General features: G+C 58.7%; 3 protein-coding genes across 3 annotated transcripts; 1 reads left to right on the forward strand and 2 right to left on the reverse strand.

Annotated features, from left to right (window-relative positions):
• Nucleotides 1-891: 891 nt before the first annotated feature.
• AS3MT (arsenite methyltransferase) lies at nucleotides 892-5189 on the reverse strand. The gene is made up of 11 exons (XM_050339034.1): nucleotides 5143-5189; nucleotides 4736-4776; nucleotides 4088-4215; nucleotides 3825-3975; nucleotides 3616-3752; nucleotides 3246-3315; nucleotides 2928-3009; nucleotides 2713-2844; nucleotides 2448-2590; nucleotides 1918-2049; nucleotides 892-1072 (listed from the first exon to the last, which is right to left on the reverse strand). Coding segments are annotated over exons 1-11 (1116 nt in total). The 5' UTR covers nucleotides 5144-5189; the 3' UTR covers nucleotides 892-973.
• Nucleotides 5190-5673: 484 nt separating this feature from the next.
• BORCS7 (BLOC-1 related complex subunit 7) lies at nucleotides 5674-8956 on the reverse strand. Its single transcript, XM_050305475.1, has 5 exons — nucleotides 8816-8956; nucleotides 8333-8395; nucleotides 7852-7895; nucleotides 7397-7417; nucleotides 5674-6993 (listed from the first exon to the last, which is right to left on the reverse strand). The coding sequence occupies exons 1-5, from the start codon at nucleotides 8954-8956 to the stop codon at nucleotides 6942-6944; spliced, it is 321 nt and encodes a 106-aa protein (XP_050161432.1). The 3' UTR covers nucleotides 5674-6941.
• Nucleotides 8957-9836: 880 nt separating this feature from the next.
• Nucleotides 9837-13403, forward strand: LOC126652630 (steroid 17-alpha-hydroxylase/17,20 lyase). Its single transcript, XM_050339592.1, has 8 exons — nucleotides 9837-10174; nucleotides 10685-10823; nucleotides 11345-11574; nucleotides 11785-11871; nucleotides 11970-12179; nucleotides 12428-12597; nucleotides 12683-12786; nucleotides 13018-13403. Exons 1-8 carry the CDS (start codon nucleotides 9839-9841, stop codon nucleotides 13284-13286), a joined length of 1545 nt encoding a protein of 514 aa, XP_050195549.1. The 5' UTR covers nucleotides 9837-9838; the 3' UTR covers nucleotides 13287-13403.
• The last annotated feature ends 5122 nt before the right edge of the window (nucleotides 13404-18525 follow it).

An 18525-nucleotide genomic window follows, 5' to 3' on the forward strand; every position in this document is an offset into this window, starting at 1 on the left:
GGAATGCAGCCCATCACCTCCCACCGCAGCCTCGAAGCCCTCTCTCTTTGCCCGCTACAGGATGGGGCCAGACGCGATTCTGCTTTTCCAGAAGAGCCGTATTTCCCTGCGAAACTCCGCAGATAAGATGCCTGCAGGGGACTCGAGGCTTTCCCACTAGATGGAGTCCGGGGGAAAACAGAAACCTCAGCGGCGCTGCACAGGGAAGGAGAGAGCAATTCCATCTCCTGGAATGAGCTGCAAAGCATGGGGAGCTGTGCGTGGGACACCCCTGCCCTGAATGCAAACAAAAGGGGACATCCCTCTGCACCCTGTGTGCCACGCTGAGTTCTTCACAGAACAGCAGGACTGGCCAAGCCCCCAGGAGCTGACCAATTCTTCCTGTCCACCACCCTGGGGAGATGCTCACCCCACAGGCAGCTGGCATGGACTCTGCCTGGCAGATGCTTGCATATGGAGGGTTAGCACGGGGAGATGAAAAGAAGGAAAAGAGCAACTGGGCTGCTTATTGCTGTGCCTTTCACTTCTCAGAAGCATTTAGATCTCAGCTGCGGGCCCCCAGGACCAAAAACTGGAGCCAGGCTGGCACAGGGGGGGAATGCTGCAGGATCAGGTCCCCACAGGCTCAGCACCAGCACACGGCTGCTGCCAAGCACACATGCGACCTATCATCCCATGTACAGGGACCCACAACCCTTTTCCCACGGAGACTGTCCCTGCCTGTGTGCCCAAGCCATGTGGCCACTGCCAGCCCCACAGCAAGGGGCCCCACAGGACAGCTGTCAGTCCTTACTGCACCCAGGCACAACCTGCCCCACAGCCCTGACAGGGAAGCACAGCACCCCACAGGCCCTGTGGGCCCAGCCACGAGCACACAGCCTCTGAGCTCACACATTTATTTGCTCTCTGGTGGAAGACACACCGCTGGGGCCGTGTTCTGCTGCCTCGCTGGCATCTGCTGGTGTGTGGGCACTCAGCAGCACCCTGGGGAACCATAGGTGCCACGAGGACAGCAGGCAGGACCTGGGGCTGCCAGCTGCTCCAGCAGCTGGAAGGGATTGCAGATCTTCTCCTGGAGGGCAGAGAAAAACCCAGGGCAGGATCAGACCAGAGGGAAGCAAGAGGTAACCTGAGAGTGGCATTTCCACCTGGCTCAAAACCTGCCAGCACAGAGCAACCCAAGCAGACGCCCCTAAGCTCCTGGCTCACTCCAGCTGCTTTTCTCTGCTACAGGGAGGAAGCCAAGAGCTTCCCTGGGACTATGGTTCTACTTTTATCTGAGAAATGCCTCCTGCTTGGACTGAGACCCAAGAACATCTGCCCTCCCCAAGTACAAGGCTGCGTTTCAGGGATACGCAGCTGCAGGGCGTTATCTCCCTTGCCTGTCCTGGCCCATCTACAGGCTGGAGGGACCACCAAGGAGAAGAGAGAGGTTTCGAGCAGATAGAGTGCTTTGTGATGCAAGGTCAGGGTTGGCAGACAGGAACAATCTGCTCTCCCATCAGCAGCTGGGAGAACAATGGGCAGGAAGGAGCTGCAGGGATGGACCATCACCTCCTAGGGCAGGCCCTACACAGCCATTCTGCTCAGTCTCTCCACTTGGGAGACCTCAGAAAAGTCCAGCTATCAGCCTTGCCAGTCCCCACGGACATGCTGGGGGGGGAGCAAGGGATTCTCACACCTGGTGATTAGAGCAGATCCCCCTTTGGAAGGCTATGACTTGGGCTGGGGTACAGTTTGTCCACACTTAGCACCAGGCACCAACCTTGGTGCCCCATGGGCTCCTGCCTGGTCCAGAAGGACTCAGATGTCTTGGTATCATGCCATAGCCCCCCTGATACGCCAGGGCAACTCTGATGGCATGGGACACCCCCGTCCCCATCCCTGAACCCAGCCACGGAGCTGCCTGCTACCAACCTTCACCCCCTTGCAACAGTTGCCCTGCAGTGCTGTGGCACTGGCGCCGGCTCGGATCAGGAATTCCTCTGCAAACCTGGAGCTTCGCAAGATCGCAGCCATCTCAGCATCCACGTCCACCACCTCTCCTTCCTAGGGACAGAGGAAGAGTCACAAGGCTGGGGTCCTAGATATGTGTCCCAAGGGACTCCAGCCGCCCATGCAGATTGTGGGGGGAGCAAAAGCAGGGGCAGATCTTGGTGCAGAACTGTAGAGAAACACCCACAATAACCAAGCAGCGGGCTTCAAACCCTCTTAGGAAGCCACCATGGATGTCCTGCTTCTACTTTTACTGCAATACAGTGCATGGATCTGTATCCCTTTCCTACCCCTTTGCACTCCCCTGGGTTTATACAGCCCCTCTGCTCCCACTCATCACCCCTTTTACCAAAGCTTGCCCCCCAAATCACAGAGGACGCTCCTGAGTAGCACTGCTTCATCCACTTTAACCCATCCCTACAGACCAGGACTGCTTGCAGGACTCCCTGCACCTTGAAAGTGAAGTTGGCATCAAACACCAGCTCTCGCTCGTGCCCCACGATCCCACCGTTGTAGATGACCTGTGCTGGCCCAGCCCGGCTGCCACCTGGCACCTTGAACAGGCGGAAAGTCGCAGAAACAAAGCGGCAGTCTCCTGCAAGGGGGAGTTTGGTGGGCTGGGCACTGAACACCCAGGTTGGGATCCAGCAGGGCCTGGGATCCCAGCACAATTCCCCACAGCTGCCCAGAGCTGACACTCCCTGCTTGGACCCTCACCAATGATGCCCTCCAGCTCCTTGTCTCCGACGGTGATGGGGCTGGCAGTGACCAGGCACGGGGGGCTGAACCCCACCTCCTCAGCGATGCTGTACAGGTCTCTCCAGTACAGGGCTCCTGCCAGGCACTCCCCTGGCATGAGACCACAAACAAAGGCTGGATGGAGGCAGAGGTCCAGCCCCCATCCCATTCCCCCATCCCGGAGCCCTACGCACCCCACAGCACCCTGTGCTTCCGGACGGTCTCGCTCAGGCGCTGGCTGGCATAGACGTCGCTGAAGTACATCTCTCCCCCGGGCTGGAAGGCAGCGAGGAGTGAAGGGAGACCCCCAAGAGGGTAAGGGACAAAAAAGGTAGGGGAAATTGGGAACTCCCTAATGCTACCCTGCTTGGGACCCTCTGCAGAGGTACCCTCCCGTGGCCCCATCCCGTGTCTCTACTTTGCTACATCCCATTGGCTGCTTCCCAGTGGCACCCCAACAGCAGGGCCACCCCAAGCCTGCTCTGCTGCCCTGGGCACAGGCCCAGCATCACCTTCAGCACGCGGAAGGCCTCCTGCAGCACAGCCCTCTTGTCAGGGGCAAGGTTGATCACGCAGTTCGAGCTGGAAAGGAGGAGACTGAGGCGTATTTGCACCCTTTTGCCCACTTAGCACCACCAGCTGCTGCACATCCACCAGCTGCTGCGTGTCCCATTGCTTCACACAGGGTTTGGAAACACTGATTTGACCATGAAAAGGGCAGTGTGCATATTCCCAGACTCTAGCCCAGGGTCTTCCTTGGTTTCCCTTTTGCTAACACATGCTTCTGAAGCAGGTGACCCAGTGGGATGTGGACCCAGACCCCAACCCACAGCCCCGGGGAGCAGCAGGACTGGGGGTGACAGTGCCCTGCATGGTACCTACATAACAATATCGTAGCTCTCATCAGCCAGCCCAGCATCACCCAGCTTCTCCATGTAGCCATGGAGGAACTCCACATTCGGCTTTTGGTAGCCAAACTTGTCCATGTGGTAGGCAATGTGCTTCTTTGCCACCTCAACCTGGCAGGAGGACAGGAAAAATGGTGGGGGGCTGCTGAGAGGATGAGGGGAAGCCCCAGCTCTGCACTGTACCTGGCCCTCGGTCATATCTATGCCAGTGACGTGGCCCTGCTCCCCGACCAGCTGGCTCAGCAGGTAGCAGTCTCTGCCGCTGCCGCTGCCCAGGTCCAGGATCCGGCATGAGAACAGGCACTCCGGGATCACCAGCCCACAGCCGTAGTACCTGGGCGGATGCTGAGCTGAGCTGGGCTGGGCAGAGATGCCCCCATGGCATGGCTGTCCAGGGGGCTGCAGCCCATGGGGACACAGCAGCAGGGAGAGATCCCAGGGTTTACCTGGCCACCACTTCCTCGTGGACATGCTCCAAAGCATCTCTCACCGCCTTGGGAAGGGGCCTGGCTGAGGTGACACACGCGTTGGTTCTGAGGTCTTCTGACTTCTGCAGCTCTTTGCCATAGTAATCCTGAGACGGGAAGAACAGGGACCAGTAAACTATGGCAAGTTGTGCCCTGGGAACTTCCCATGCCCCAAAATATGGGCGCCATGCCTGTGCTCAGCCTGTACATTCCCCAGTGTCCTCCAGCACTGGCATTCTCATTTCCACCCAGCTAAAAATTAGACTAAAATCACATATTCCCTTGACCCCATCCTCCCTAGCTCCCCTTGCTCACGTGCACAGATGTGTTTGTGCAGGAGAGAATTTAATTCCCATTTGCAATAGCTTTGCAGGCTGCAGTCACCACTTCCCTGGCCGAGGAGGGTGCGGGGAATGAGGCAGGGAAATGCCAGGTTGCTCAGCCCCCCCATCCCTGTGGGCAACAGGAGCAAATAAGCTGACTGCACCTGGGCAGTTTTCTTCTGGGACCCAAACAAACTTTATCCTCTGATGGCAGCAGGGACCCCCAGCACAGCCCGGGCTCACATGCTCACATCCCCTGTCCAGCCACCCCAGCCCCCCCACCAGCTCCCGTAGTGCCCCTCACCTGCACCTCCTGGTGGATCTGCTCTCTGCAGGGAGTTGCCACTGCAAGGGGAATGTAGGGCTGGTGCCTGACACAGAGATGGGCACCACACTAGGCTCTCCTCAAGGCTCTGAACCCCCCCTCTTCTCCCAGATACCAGAGCACTTTTTTGCTCTCCCCCAGTAGAACCTAGAGACACCCCAAAACTTGAAGTATAGTAGGATAGTCCTGGGAGCATCTAATAACATTCCCCCTCTCCACCCAGAAACACCATCCCAGTTGCCCTGGAGGGACTACCCTCCAAAACAACCCTGTAGGGGTTGTTAGAGGTGTAAATCCCCTCTCCCTGCTTTGCAGAGAGCCCTCTGGCCCGAGGGTGCCCCCAGAGCAGTCCCAGCACCCACAGCAGAGGCCCCTTGCTGCCCTACTGTCTCCAGCTGCAGCGCCTGGGATGGACTCTGCCCGGCCTGGGCCATGCTCCGCCCCAGCATCCCGTGACACCCCGGGCCTGGCTTCCATCCCACACCAGCTCCTGCCTCGCCCAGACCCCAGGCACCTGGCACTGCAGGGACACAGGCATGGCGAGGGGAGTGGCCCCAGTCCCTCGGTGGGCACGACCCCATCGTTAAGGTTGTGCCTGCATCCACACCCCCAAAACCCACCCTGCTGCCTGCCCCCCCAAAACAGCTCTGCACCTCCATGGTGCTGCCCCATCCCTGCTCGCCCCAAATGCAGGGAGACTCAAGTTTAATGCCACAGGGCTGCTCCAGCCTCTGCAGAGGACAGGACCTTGGACGGGATGAGCCACCTGCAACAAGGACACACTGCCTCTGTGAAGACCCCTGAGCTGAAGCCCAGTGGGGGACACTGGGGTGCAGAGACCCACCATCCCAAACAGTCTCCCTGCCACACAGGAACCGCCACTGCTGGCATCCAACACAGACTCCACTGCAATCTGGTGGTGTTCAGGACAGCTTTTATTCCCAGCAAGAATACTGCAGCTTCTCCAGCAGCTCAGGGAAAACCCTCAATCCCCCTGCAAAGCTGGGGATCAGGACCCCACCCAAGGCAAAAATACCTACCATGGCCACTGGGCTAACAGTGGTACCTTCACGGGGATGCAGGAACTGAGGTGCCATTATGTGAAGCCCAAACAGGCAGGCCCTGGTAGGAATGGTGAAATCCAGCCCAGGAGAAGGCTCTGCAGCACAGGAGCCAAACCCCAGCAGTGCTCCAACAGGAATGTGACAGGCCAATGCCCACTCTCAGCCTGACTGCTCCTATCAGCTGGTGAAAAGCACACTCAGGGAAACAAGTGCTTCCCGTGCACTCCAAGTGCTCCAGATAAGTGACATATCAAAAACAAGACACTGTGTTTATAGCCTGGCCTGGTGTCACTCCCCAGGATGTGAACAGTCCTCAACAGAGTGGTGCAGAACCAGGCACACCAGCTCATGATGCTCTCCTGCCTACTTCCCAGCCGGGCCTTTGGATACCTTCCCAATCAGATACAAACACATCACAGCCAAGGCTGCTTCATCAATAGCTGGAGCAGCAGCCCAGGGAAAGGAATGCAGTTGAAGGCTGAATGCAGCGCAGATCGGCTGGCAAGGGCCTGATGTTCCAAACTCTGGCAGAGTGGAAAATAAGATAACCTCCAAGCAGGATGCTGGCCAAACAACATCCAGCTAGACCACTGGCAGAGGTGTGTGCCCAGATTCCTGGTTTCAGAAGTTCTGGGCTGGGACTGGCACTTCAGCCAACACTGACACACCTCTCACTCACCCAGGCACTTGCAGCTCCCACTGATTAATGTGCCCTAAATAAACTGCACTCCGTGCCACCTCTGTGGCTAAATACAGACCAGTGGCAAGCTGCAGGTACCCGCATTTAAACCCCACAGTTCAACTCTATGCATTTCTTGCCAGGGTTGCTGGTGTGAGCAGAGCACCTCACCCTACATGGGAAGGAAGCGGACACAGGAATTGCTGGGGGAGCAAAGCTGCAGGTGAGTTAGTTTCAGCTGGGCACAGCTGAGCATTCCAGAGCAGAGGTATGGATGGAGGCACATGAAAGGGGACCACATGCCCAGAAACACAGACTCTACATATCCCAGCTGACATCCAGCATGATCCAGACACAGTTCTGAACCCCAAGGGCTGGATGGTAGAGGATGCTTTGCTTCCCTCAGTGCCAGTTGAGACATCCTCGTGTCTTCAGCTTCCCTTCACTTCAGCAAGTGATTCAGCTGGTCCTGAAGGTTGGATGACCGTTCAACACTGGGGACCAAGAGAGATTCAGAGTGAGATCTGCTCCCCAGACTGTGCTGTGCTGCCTGTGCCCAAGGGACCAGAGAGGCTCGAGAGCTGACACTACAGCAAAGGGAAACCCTGGGGCTCCCCAACCCACCTCTGTGCCCCACAAGGCAAGCCTCACTTTGTGTACCCTGCTCTACACAGCTCTGCTCCACACCATCCCCATCTCCTATCAATGAATAAATTGATGGTAAAAATCACATCTCTTTACTCAAATTCCCATCTCTTCACAATACTGAAACGCTATCCTGCTGGGCCAGCACCTGCTTCAAAGGCAGCTGCAAACACCTTTCCACTCTGCTTTCTGCTGTCCTACTCCATCACTTTTCCCTTTCCACACCCACATGTCCCCCAGAGTGGTACTCACTTCTTTTGAATTGCTTCTTGCCTAGATGAGAAAAGGAAAGACAAAAAGAGCATTACAAAACCAAAATCTCAGTCATGGTGTTATGTCAAAGAAAAGGTACTTGAACAACAGCTCAGGAGACACACAGAAATCCCCTGTTTCTGGATTAAGTCCTGAGGGACAGCAGTGGCACTGGTTTCTTCCCCTTAGCCCCAAATGTGTCACACACGCTCACGGGAGACAGGGTGTATGGCAAACAGGAGGCAAAAATCTCAGCTCCCTCTCTAAAACAGCCTGAGCTGTACCAGTGGAGCTGAAGAGGGCTGGAAAATTCCAGCTCCAGGGTCTGCTCAGCTTTGAAGAACTGGAAAAGAGGGATCGGTCTGAGTGGGCTTCATGCAAAGTCTTTAAGGAGAACAGAAAAAGACTGAGGGATCCACTCAGTCCCAAGAGAGAACATGGTGTTCCCTACTTACTGGTACTGTAGATGAGTGGTTATTATGGCCATTTTTCTTAAACTCTGTGGAGAACGAAACAAAGAATGAATGCCTGCAGAATCACAGTGCAAGCTGTCCCAATACCCTGGTGAGTCACAGCCATCACTGTACCACTGCCCTGCCCACAAAATGCCCCCGCCACTATCCCTCAGCAGTGGCACACTCTCCTCTTCTTCCCCAGTGACAGGCACAGATACAAGTGCTTTGTTTCAGCCCACAGTCCCTCCAGCTTCCCATCAGAGAGGTCACAGCTTGAGAGCTGTCCGGGCTGCAGGGCACTGGGGGGCCAGTGGCACACGTGGGTTTGAGGAAGCACTAAACTATTCTGGTCACCAGCCCTGCTCTTAATGCATGTATTTCACTTCAGGGCTCCGGGAGCACATCTGCAAACCCTTCTAACCACCCTCCCCTGCTCCTGCCCCTGGAATCACTGTTGCTCGAGCAGAATAACACAGCTTACATCTTCTGAGTGCAGGATGGCATCTTCTTGCATCACCATATTTCTCGCAGCTTGACCCAGGAGCTAAAAGACAAACGCACAAACCAGGCTGTGAGGAAGCAGCTCTACATTTCCGAGGCGCCTGCGACGGCTCGTGGGTGACACTCGTGGTGACACCCCGGGGAGCACCGCAGTGCCCTGGGCACAACATCCATCGGGAGAGTCTGAGACACCGCTCCCGCCCGTCACCCTGAGAGACGGCGGGAGGCAGGAGCAGCCTCCCGCCTCCCAGCGCTGCCGGAGGCACCGAGAGCCCCTCGGCGCTGCCCAGCCGTGCCCGCATCCCGGTCCCGCTTCCCGGTCCCTGCCCGGCACGGGGATGTGTCCCCGCCTTGGACTACAGCTCCCAGTGTGCCCCGCGCCGCCGTTCCCGGCGCTCCGCTCCGCACCGGCGGGGCTCGCCCGGGCCCTGTAACCGGCTGTCCGCCGGCACCCGCCGCTCACCTCGGCGCTTCGGGAGCCCTTCAGCACCTGCTTGGTGAGGGCGATCACATCAGTGCCGCAGCTCGTCACCTTCTCGGTCAGGAGCCCCTTCACCGAGTGCCCGAAGCGCGCCTGGGCGTCCGCCGCGCCCCCCGCCGCCATCTTGCCCCGCCCTGCCCGTCCCGGAGCCGCTACGGCGAGCGCCGGGAGCCAGAAGGATCGCGAAGGCGAAGGCCCCGCGGTGGGTGGAGGCGGTGCTGGGACGGGCTCCTGTTCCCAAGGGACTCCGACAGGACACCTCAGTCTCGGACATCACGGCGGGCACGGGCACCCCGAGGCTGCCCAGGGCTGACCAGCACTGACCAGCACGGACTAGCACTGACCAGAGTTTCTCAGAACTGACCAGTGCTTCCCCTGTACTGCCCAGGTCTGACCAGCGCTCACCGGCACTGGTGGAGGCTGCCCAGCACTGTCAAGTGCCGCCCGTTGCTCCCCATCACTGGCCAGGGCTGACAGCCAGGGATGCTCAGAGCTCCTCAGCATTCCCAGCCCTGACCAGTGTTGTCCAGGGCTTCTCAGCACTCCCACTACTTACCCAGCGCTGTCCAGCCTTCCACCCCCGTGCTGGTCATTGCCTCCCGGGCACATCGAGGCGCTCCCAGGGTGGGGACGGACCCCAGTGCCCCACCAGCACCCACAAGCTGTGCCCATGGCATCCAGGACAGACCTCGAGGGCTCGGCTGTCCCCTCACCCCCCACAGGGCCCTGGGGATGGAACCCCAAGGACAGACCCAACCCCGGGCATCCCCTGGCCCCCAGCCCGCTGGATGCAGCTCCCCCACGGCCACCCAGCGCGGCCGTGGCCCCGCTGCCCTCGCCCCCCGCCATGTGCCCACAGCTGCAGAGCTGGCCACGGGCCCAGGCCCGGCTCCCCCCTCCCCGTCCCCCCGATAAGGAGCCGGGCCCGCCTCAGGGTCAAGGCGCGGCCCCCGCCGGCGCTATAAGGGCCCCCCGCGCTGCCGCAGCCCCTCAGCCGGCCCCGCCATGGCGCTGCTGGGCGCCCTGCTGCTGGCCCTGGCCCTGCTCTGCACATGGGGGCTGGCGCGACGGCGGGACCCCTCGGGAGCAGGGACGGGGACGGGGACGGGGACGGGGCTGGGGCGCCCGCGGAGCCTGCCGGCGCTGCCGATCGTGGGGAGCCTGCTGCAGCTGGCCGGGCACCCCCAGCTCCACCTGCGGCTCTGGCGCCTGCAGGGACACTACGGCAGCCTCTACGCCCTCTGGATGGGCTCCCACTACGTGGTGGTGGTGAACAGCTACCGGCACGCCAGGGAGGTGCTGCTGAAGAAGGGGAAAGACTTCGCCGGACGGCCCCGCACCGTGAGTCGGCGGCAGGTTTTGGGGGGACCCTTCCCACGGTGGTGTGGGATGAGGCGGGGGCTGCTACCAAGAAAGGCACCAGCACCCAGCAGGATCCATCTCCTTTCCCCATCCTGCCCTCAGCAAGCCAGTGGCACGGCAGCCCCTCAATGCCCCGTTCCCCAGAGCGAACCCTGGGCATCCTCCATCCCGAGGGTGCCTGTTTTTCCTGCAGCTGGCTGCATCTCGGGACATGGGGACATGGGTTCAGGCATCATCAGGCTCCCCACACCTCCTAAGTTCCCTGGGCATCCTAGAGCCCCAGACCCTGGCACCTGATCCCAAACGTCCCTATCAGTCCTTGGCAGGGGGGACAGACAAGCTCATGGCCCGGGCTTTCGTCTGCCTGTGCTAACCCCCAGCCCCTCAGACCATCCCTGGGGTGAGGTGAGATGATCATCCATCCCCACAAGTGTCACCCTCGCAGAGCTGCCCTTCAGTAGGGTGACCCTGGGACTGCCTGTCCCCCAGGTGACCACAGACCTGCTGTCCCGGGGGGGCAAGGACATCGCCTTTGCCAGCTACGGGCCCCTCTGGAAGTTCCAGCGCAAGCTGGTGCACACTGCTCTCTCCATGTTCGGGGAGGGCTCGCTCGCCCTTGAGAGGATCAGTAAGTGCCTCCCACCACTCCCCAGACTCCCTCCCAGCTCTGGCTCCCTCCTGCACTTAATCCAGGCTGGACTGCTCCTTCCTCTGATTCCCTGGGAACCTCTGATTCCCTGGGAACCAAGGGGAGACTCTAGCTCAGCTCCAAGCCCCCTGGCATCCCCTTGCTGAGCAGGTGCTCGGTCCTTCTCCTTCCTTCCTGCTACTTTACCAGCACCTCTCCCCATGAATTTTTTGCCCCCAGCTTTAGTTCCCCTCACTCACAGATGGGGAAACTGAGGCATACTATTCCCCGCTCCACCCAGGAATAGCATCGAGCCACACGTAGAGACTTCCCTGCATGTCTCCATCCTCCCTCCTCCTCCCAGCACCCAGCATTGTCCCTTCTGCCCATCCCAGGCCCTTGGGAGGGGGGTGCTCTGCAGGAAGCACATCCTGAATGAGCAGCCCCCAGCTGCCCCCTTCACCCCTTGGCTTCACCATCACCCTCTCAGCACCCCCTCGCCTGCCTCTCCCCCTCCCCAGTCTGCCGGGAGGCTGCATCCCTGTGCGAGACGCTCAGCGCTGCTCAGGATACGGCCCTGGACATGGCCCCTGAGCTCACACGGGCTGTCACCAACGTGGTCTGCTCCCTCTGTTTCAACTCCTCATACCGGCGTGGGGACCCCGAGTTCGAGGCCATGCTGGAGTACAGCCAGGGTATCGTGGACACCGTGGCCAAGGAGAGCTTGGTGGACATCTTCCCCTGGCTCCAGGTGAGCAGGGACACGGGGACTGCCTGTTCCTCTCACCTTGGACAAGAGGAAGGAGCGGGGATGTGTCCTGCAGGAGCCCCCAGAGTTAGGAGGGTCCCTGCCCTGGTGTCCCACTATCCTGGCTGGCATGGAGAGACTGCCTGGGGACCTGCAGGGGCTGGGCTGGGCTGAGTTTGAGTCCTTTGCTGTAATGTGGCTTCTCTCCCCTAGATCTTCCCCAACAAGGACCTGACCCTGCTGAAAAAATGCCTCCAGGTCCGGGACCAGCTGCTCCAGCAGAAATTCACTGAACACAAGGTGCCAGTGGGGCCAGGACAGGGAGATGCTTAGGAGCTGCAGGGTGCTGGAGCTGGGATATGCCCAAGACAGCCTGGCTCACTCATGTCCCCTGGCAGGAAGCCTTTTCTGGAGACACTGTGAAGGACCTCATGGATGCCCTGCTGCAAGTGAGGCTCAGTGCTGAGAACAGCAGCCCCCCGGTGCCAGGGCTGGAGCTGACAGACGACCACCTCCTCATGACAGTGGGGGACATCTTTGGGGCTGGCGTGGAGACCACCACTACTGTTCTCAAATGGGCTGTGCTCTACCTGCTCCACTACCCTGAGGTAAGGTCTGCACCCCATGGCAGGGGGCCTGGGCTCCCTCCGGCACCAGGGACATCGTGGGGGGCTTTGGGGGACGGCAGGTGCCAAAAGAGATGTCAGAACCTGCAAATAGGCAGGATCAGGCTGTGGCCATTTTCCTTCTGCGCTGCACAACCTGACAGGACATGGTGGTGATGCTCGGGTGTGCCCCACCGTGCACAGGGCAACCCCTCCCTGGGCTCCCGCCCCAGTCCTTGCTCCCTTCCCAGGTCCAGAGGAAGATTCAGGAGGAAATGGACCAGAAGATTGGCCTGGTTCGACACCCCCACCTCAGCGACCGCCCACTGCTGCCCTACCTGGAGGCCACCATCAGTGAAGTGCTGCGCATCCGGCCCGTGTCTCCCCTGCTCATCCCACATGTGTCCCTTGCTGACACCAGGTGAGACCCCCCTGGGGTGCAGCCAGGTCATGGGCAAGTGACTGTGGGGAGGGAGCAGCTGTCTCACTCTGTGTTCGCCTTCCAGCATCGGGGAATACTCCATCCCCAAAGGTGCCAGGGTCATCATCAACCTCTGGTCTGTGCACCATGACGAAAAGGAGTGGGACAAGCCCGAGGAGTTCAATCCTGGTGGGTTGGGGGGGTCCCCATCCTCCCCAGGATCAGGGGATGGCAGGGTGGGTGCAGCAGGAGAGGCTGCCCTGGGGGAGGCTTGGTGGTGGGAGGTCAGATCCTTGGGGGGCATTTGCACCATCTCTGCTTCTGCAGCTCACAGCAGGGACACACATGTGATGAACTCAGGCAGGTCTCAGGAAGAAGGGATCAATCCCTGCTGACGGCAAGTGCCCCTTCCCCTTGCAGGCCGCTTCCTGGATGAGCAGGGACAGCACATCCACTCGCCCTCACCCAGCTACCTCCCCTTTGGGGCTGGGATCCGTGTCTGCCTGGGAAAAGTCCTGGCCAAGATGGAGCTCTTCCTTTTCCTGGCCTGGGTGCTGCAGAGGTTCACACTTGAGTGCCCCGAGGACCAGCCCCTGCCCTCTCTGGAGGGCAAGTTTGGTGTGGTGCTGCAGGTGCAGAAGTTCCAGGTGAAGGCCCGTCTGCGGGATGCCTGGCGAGCGGCCTCGTGATGGGGATGAGCCCTGGATCACAGGCAGTGGTGGGGTGGGCTGGGACAGGCACACAGAGGCCATACCCTGCCTGCTCTGCAGGTGTGGGGTTGTCCGAATAAAGATGTTCCCAACACAGCATGGCTCCACCTATTTTCTGGGCAGGAGTTGGAGAGCAGGGGAGGTGTGGGATGTATGGTGGCCCCACAATTTGCTGTGAGCACTGGGCTGAGCTGGGAGGCCGTGGTGCCTCTTTGGGGCTGCTACCATGAACAGCCCCTTTGCCCCCCAGGACTGTGGGGTGGGGGCCTGTGCATAGACAACCATGAGCCATGGAAACCAGCTGCTCCCACAGCTGACTGGGGGAGAAGGGCCCACCCTAGCCAGAAAAAGGGGAGAAAGTGACCAGTTTGGCAGTTAGGGATGCCCAGGCTGTGCCCAGTGGCTGTGACCCTGGGGTGGGTGACCTTGGCTGGTCCCTGCCCTGGGAGCCGGGAGAATGAACGCATTGCGAGCTGGGAGCTCAGCCTGCCATGGGGCAGGGAAGAGCTCCCCTAGCCCTGCCTTTCTCTGCCCCGTCCCAGGACCGTGTGTCCCAACCCTCCCTGGTGTGTGGTCCCATTGCTCAGGGACATGGAGGAGCAACCAGAGGTGCCCGTACCCCACAGGCTGAGCTCAACTGCGGCCCCCAGACCCAGTGTGTGGGCACCACGGAGCCAGGGGCTGCCGAAATTCCCTGTGCAGCAGTGTGGCATCTCCCACCTGCAAGGTGTCCAGAGCACTCGCTGTCTGGCTGGATTTTGGCCATCACTCCAGCAGCAGCACAGCATTCCTGTAACACAAGGGGACGCATTTGCTCTGCTTTCACCAAAAAACACTGTGCCATGGAGGGCAGCGTGTAATTAGGTTTCTGGTTCCCTATTACTTGACCTCTTAATATTTAACTAAATAGCTATACAGTTACGGCTCAGGGCCCTCGAGGGAAAGCAGCCAGGGGTGGAGAGGAAAACCCCAGAGACCCAGCACAGTGTGACACCCCCAGCCCTGCACCCCTCTGTATTTTCCCCCTTTGCTATTTCCCTTGGCCCCTCTCTTGCTAGCAGGCAGGAAAACTGACCTAAAACCTCCCCCCATCACTAAACTTTCTACTCAGTGTGTCTATGTGTAGGTGTTCTTTCAAACCCCAGCACCTGGTTTTCATGCAGCCCCGTCATCACCTCCCATCTGATGCCAAATGGATCCTGTGGCATGAGGATGATGAAGACAATGTGTTTTCGGCCTGGCATAGCACAGGGAGCATCCTGCCTCCTCCCAGTCATTCTCGAGGGGGGCTCAGGGTGGTAAGGAGGAGCTGGAGGAAGAACTGCCATGCACATACCCGCCCCGGGGCAGTCCTCAGGGTGATTTGTGCAGATAACCTACTGGGCAGAGGAAATATAGCAGGAGTCCAGCCCCACTGCTGCTGCAGAGTCTCTGCTGAGCCCAGGCTCCTTCCCGCTCCCGTGCCTGTTTCCATCACACCAGGGGTGTCACTGGCTTTCCAATCCCTCCACCTCTGTTAGCACAGACTGAAGCTGGGTGGGTGAAGGGGGATTGGACTCAGAATGGGATTTGGGAAAACTTGGCTAAACATGATGCTCTGGGCTTTCCTGGGGACTGGCACCTCCATGCCAGCCTGGTCCTTCCCCTGCCTCAGATCCCGTCCCTGGCAGCACGTTGCAGGGAGGCTCCCCTCCAGTCTCCTGCAGTCATCAGTAACTGCAGCAACCTGATGCCTCCAGAAGCATCAGGAGGACCTCCAACACCTTTGCCAAGGCATTTGAGTTTGCTCTTGGTAAGGGAAGGGATTTTCTCCTTGCCAGAATCAACCCAGGGCCAACACTACTGTTTGCCAAGGTGCTCTCTCTCGCACATTCGCATTCACACAAGTGCTCAAGGCCAGCAGGTACCTTGGGGCAGAAACGGGGACCTTTGAACCAGAGATGTTTCTAGACTGGAGAATGCCTCCAGCTGCAGCCACTTGCACTCCACCTGTGTTTCCCCCTTTGCCAGGGCTGGCACATGCTGCAAACCCCATCACCCCAAGCCCAGCCCCGCTTCAGGGCATCTTGCCCCCTGCCCAGCTAGTCTTCTCTCAGCTGGGAGAAGATGCTGCCACAGGGGGTTCAGTGTCCAGCACCAGCTGCCCAGCACCCTGTGAGCTGAGAAACTGCCACTGGAATGGCTGCTCTCTGCTCTGGGAACGGGCAGAGACAGTGCTGATTCACACAGCTGGTATTTATGTCTTGAGAGCTGCTCTGGGGTGCTGCTGCTGTGCCCAAATCTCCAATCCCACCAGAAAACTTCACCTGGGTTGCTGGCACTGGGGCAGTGCTGGATTTGTCCCATGGTGGGTCCCAACATCCTCCCACTCCCAAGGCCCCTGCAGAAGTTGGGGTCCCCTGAGACTCAACACACACATATCCACCACCTTGGACAAGGCTTTGTTCAGATCTGGCACTGGGCAGCTCAGTGACCCAAAAGCTGGGGGGGATGAGGCAGCCATACCCACAGGAGAGCTGGGAAGAACCTCAGCATCTGCCACCAGGTCTCAGCTGATTGAGCACGGGCAGCCACTGGGAACGCTGAGGCTTTTGCTGCTGAAATAATCCTGCTGCTGTAACAGCTTGGGTTGTGTTGGGTCCCTGCCCTCCCTGGGGGGCCGCTAGGGGTCTTCACATGGGTGGAACCAGGACAGGAGGGAGAGGGGCTGAAGGGTGTGGAAGGGTCGGGAACTAGCAGTTCCATCTCCCTGATGCAAAGGGGTCTTGCAAGGGAGGAATTGGTGATGGTGGAAAGGATGAAGCTTTTTCATTCATGGCTGTTCCCACACTGTTCCCTGGGTACACCAGGAAGCAGATGTGCAGCTTGCTAAGGCAGGGCCAGAGGGCACTAGGCCTTTCCATCACACAAACTCATTTTGGGGGGTGCTACTGCACCCAGCTCAGCAGCCCTTCAAGTTTGAGAGCCTTCACTTTGCACCAGGCACTAGCTGACCCTGGACGGTGACAGTGATGGCCAGTGCAGGAGGAGCAGGAGACGCTCGGAATACCTGCAGGCTCTGCAGCAGGCATGGTGCCAGGAGAGCTGAGTAAGCACAGACCTCAGGACACAGCTGTTCACCGGCCGAAAACAAATCGAGAAACAGCCCGGCAGCCTGTGACCCCCCCGGCACAGAGACTGCAGCGCTTGCACCGCCGTCGCGACAGCCCTGGTGCAGGCACCCGTCCCATCTGATAAAAACAGATCCTTGTGCTGCAAGGATGGGGGAAACCAGCTCTGACAAAGAGCTGTGGGATGCTGCGGGGCTTGCCTGAGCCAGAGAGCTGCCGGTCTGCCTCCCCTCCTGGCCTGGTCCAGCCTTTTCCTATATAAACAAAGGAAGCAAAAAGAAAAGAGAGGGGAAAAGCCTCCCTGGGATGTGTTGCATGGGAGGGTGAGCGAACGCTGGGAGGCAGCAGCCTTTGGGGAGAACCAGTCATCTGAGACAGCAAAGGGAGTTTATTCACTGGTGCTGGACCCTGCTCCCCGTCAAACTCTGGCAGGAGCGAGTCACAGTGGGACAAAACCAGCTGGGGCATGCAGAGAACCAGAAGATTTGGCTGTGGGAGCTCGGGCTGTGTGGGGTAGGAAGGGAGCACAGCCCAGGCTCTCACTGCTGATGCGTGTCCCCAGGGGGTGAGGGGTGCTCAGGGAGCCCAAAGCTCCCATGGCCCGGTGGAACAGACTCACGCTGTCAGTGGAGTTGCTGATTTTGCTTCTCCCCAGGCTTCCTGCCCCAGAAAGCTTTCGATGACTGTGTAATGCAGAGGCTTAACTGCACCTCGGCTTTCCTTAGCCTCCAGTTAGTCAGGTAAAGCTCTGAGAGCAGGCTGCCAGCAAGCACCAAGACACAACTCCCTTCTCCTCCATTTTCAGCCAACACCCATCCACAGGGCTGTACAAACATGACACGCTATGCAGTAGGAAAATCACACCAGTGTTCTCAGAGGAGGAGTTTGCATCATCAGAGCTGAAGAGTCCCTTGGGAACATTGAGGCAGCAGTGCAGTATCCACTGGTCCCAGGAGCCTCCGTTGTGCCCAGGGGACACTCCTGCTGAGCCACCACCCTGTGCTGTTCCTCTGTCCCCACGTAACAACCCACAAGCCTGCCAGGACACCTGCCGGGTCCTTGCCCTCAGAGACAATTTTGGTGGCTGAGAACATGCAGATCCACACTGCCATGGACTCCAGCAGAAAGAGACTTCAAGGAGCATCAGCAACACCACTTAAAGCATGTTGTAAAGCAAAACATCAAGCAGTGAATTGACACTAATTTGCTGTCAAACCTGCTGCACTGTTGCAACTCAGTTTTGAAACTCCATATTCACATCTCCCATAAAACACTCACCCCTTGCAGCTGGGAACGGGTGGGGTTTGGTGCTCTGGTGTTACAGATGCACACCTGCCCATGTCCTCACAGCTCCAGCATTTTTACACCCACAGTGTGCATTTGGAGAAGAGCTCTGTTTGCCCCGTGCAGGCTTTCTACATAAGGATTAAGCGCCTTTCTAAAGCTCCAAAGGTGGTTTGGGAGTCCTCTGACTGCCTGAAGAGGATGTGTCTGAGGAGCTCACTTGCCTGGTGTCCCGCCCTGCATCACTCCTCCCCATACCAGCTGCCCAGGTTGCAGGTCTAAAAGCCTAAAGCACTGAGAGCCACTGACAGTCCTGCTCCTCCTCAGGCACTCGTGAGCTGAAGACACATGGTTTGTGCCCCGTTTGTTTCTTTATGGTCTTTAAAAGCCTGAAAAACCTCCAGGAGTCATAAAACAGGCACACCACTGCTTCTTCCTGGTTTTTGAAAACTAAGAACATCATCTCAGCTTACTGGTACTCACCTCTATGTCCAGAGAAGCAGCAGCGTGTTCCCCAGCCCTTAGGGGGATGTCAGGAAAGCAAACATGGAGATTTTTGTCTTAGGCCAACAAAAATGTTGGCAAAGGGTCTCCCATTGGCACAGGGCTGTCCTCAGGATTTACAGCAGTAAACACCACTCAGTCTGGACTGATGTGCTTTTTTAGCTTCCTCCAGTGGTGTGAGAAACAAAGCCAGAGGCAAATAGGTCCCAAATTCCTGGGGGTGGCACTGGGGGTCTTTAATTCTCTTCTCAAAAGAGACACATGGTCAGTGCATACAGCTGGAAGTGACCAGCCCCCAAGCACCTGGCTTCGAGGGCACG

This window comes from Myiozetetes cayanensis, unplaced genomic scaffold, assembly GCF_022539395.1.
Source record: "Myiozetetes cayanensis isolate MyiCay16 unplaced genomic scaffold, myiCay2020 scf10, whole genome shotgun sequence".
NCBI classification, from domain to species: domain Eukaryota; kingdom Metazoa; phylum Chordata; class Aves; order Passeriformes; family Tyrannidae; genus Myiozetetes; species Myiozetetes cayanensis.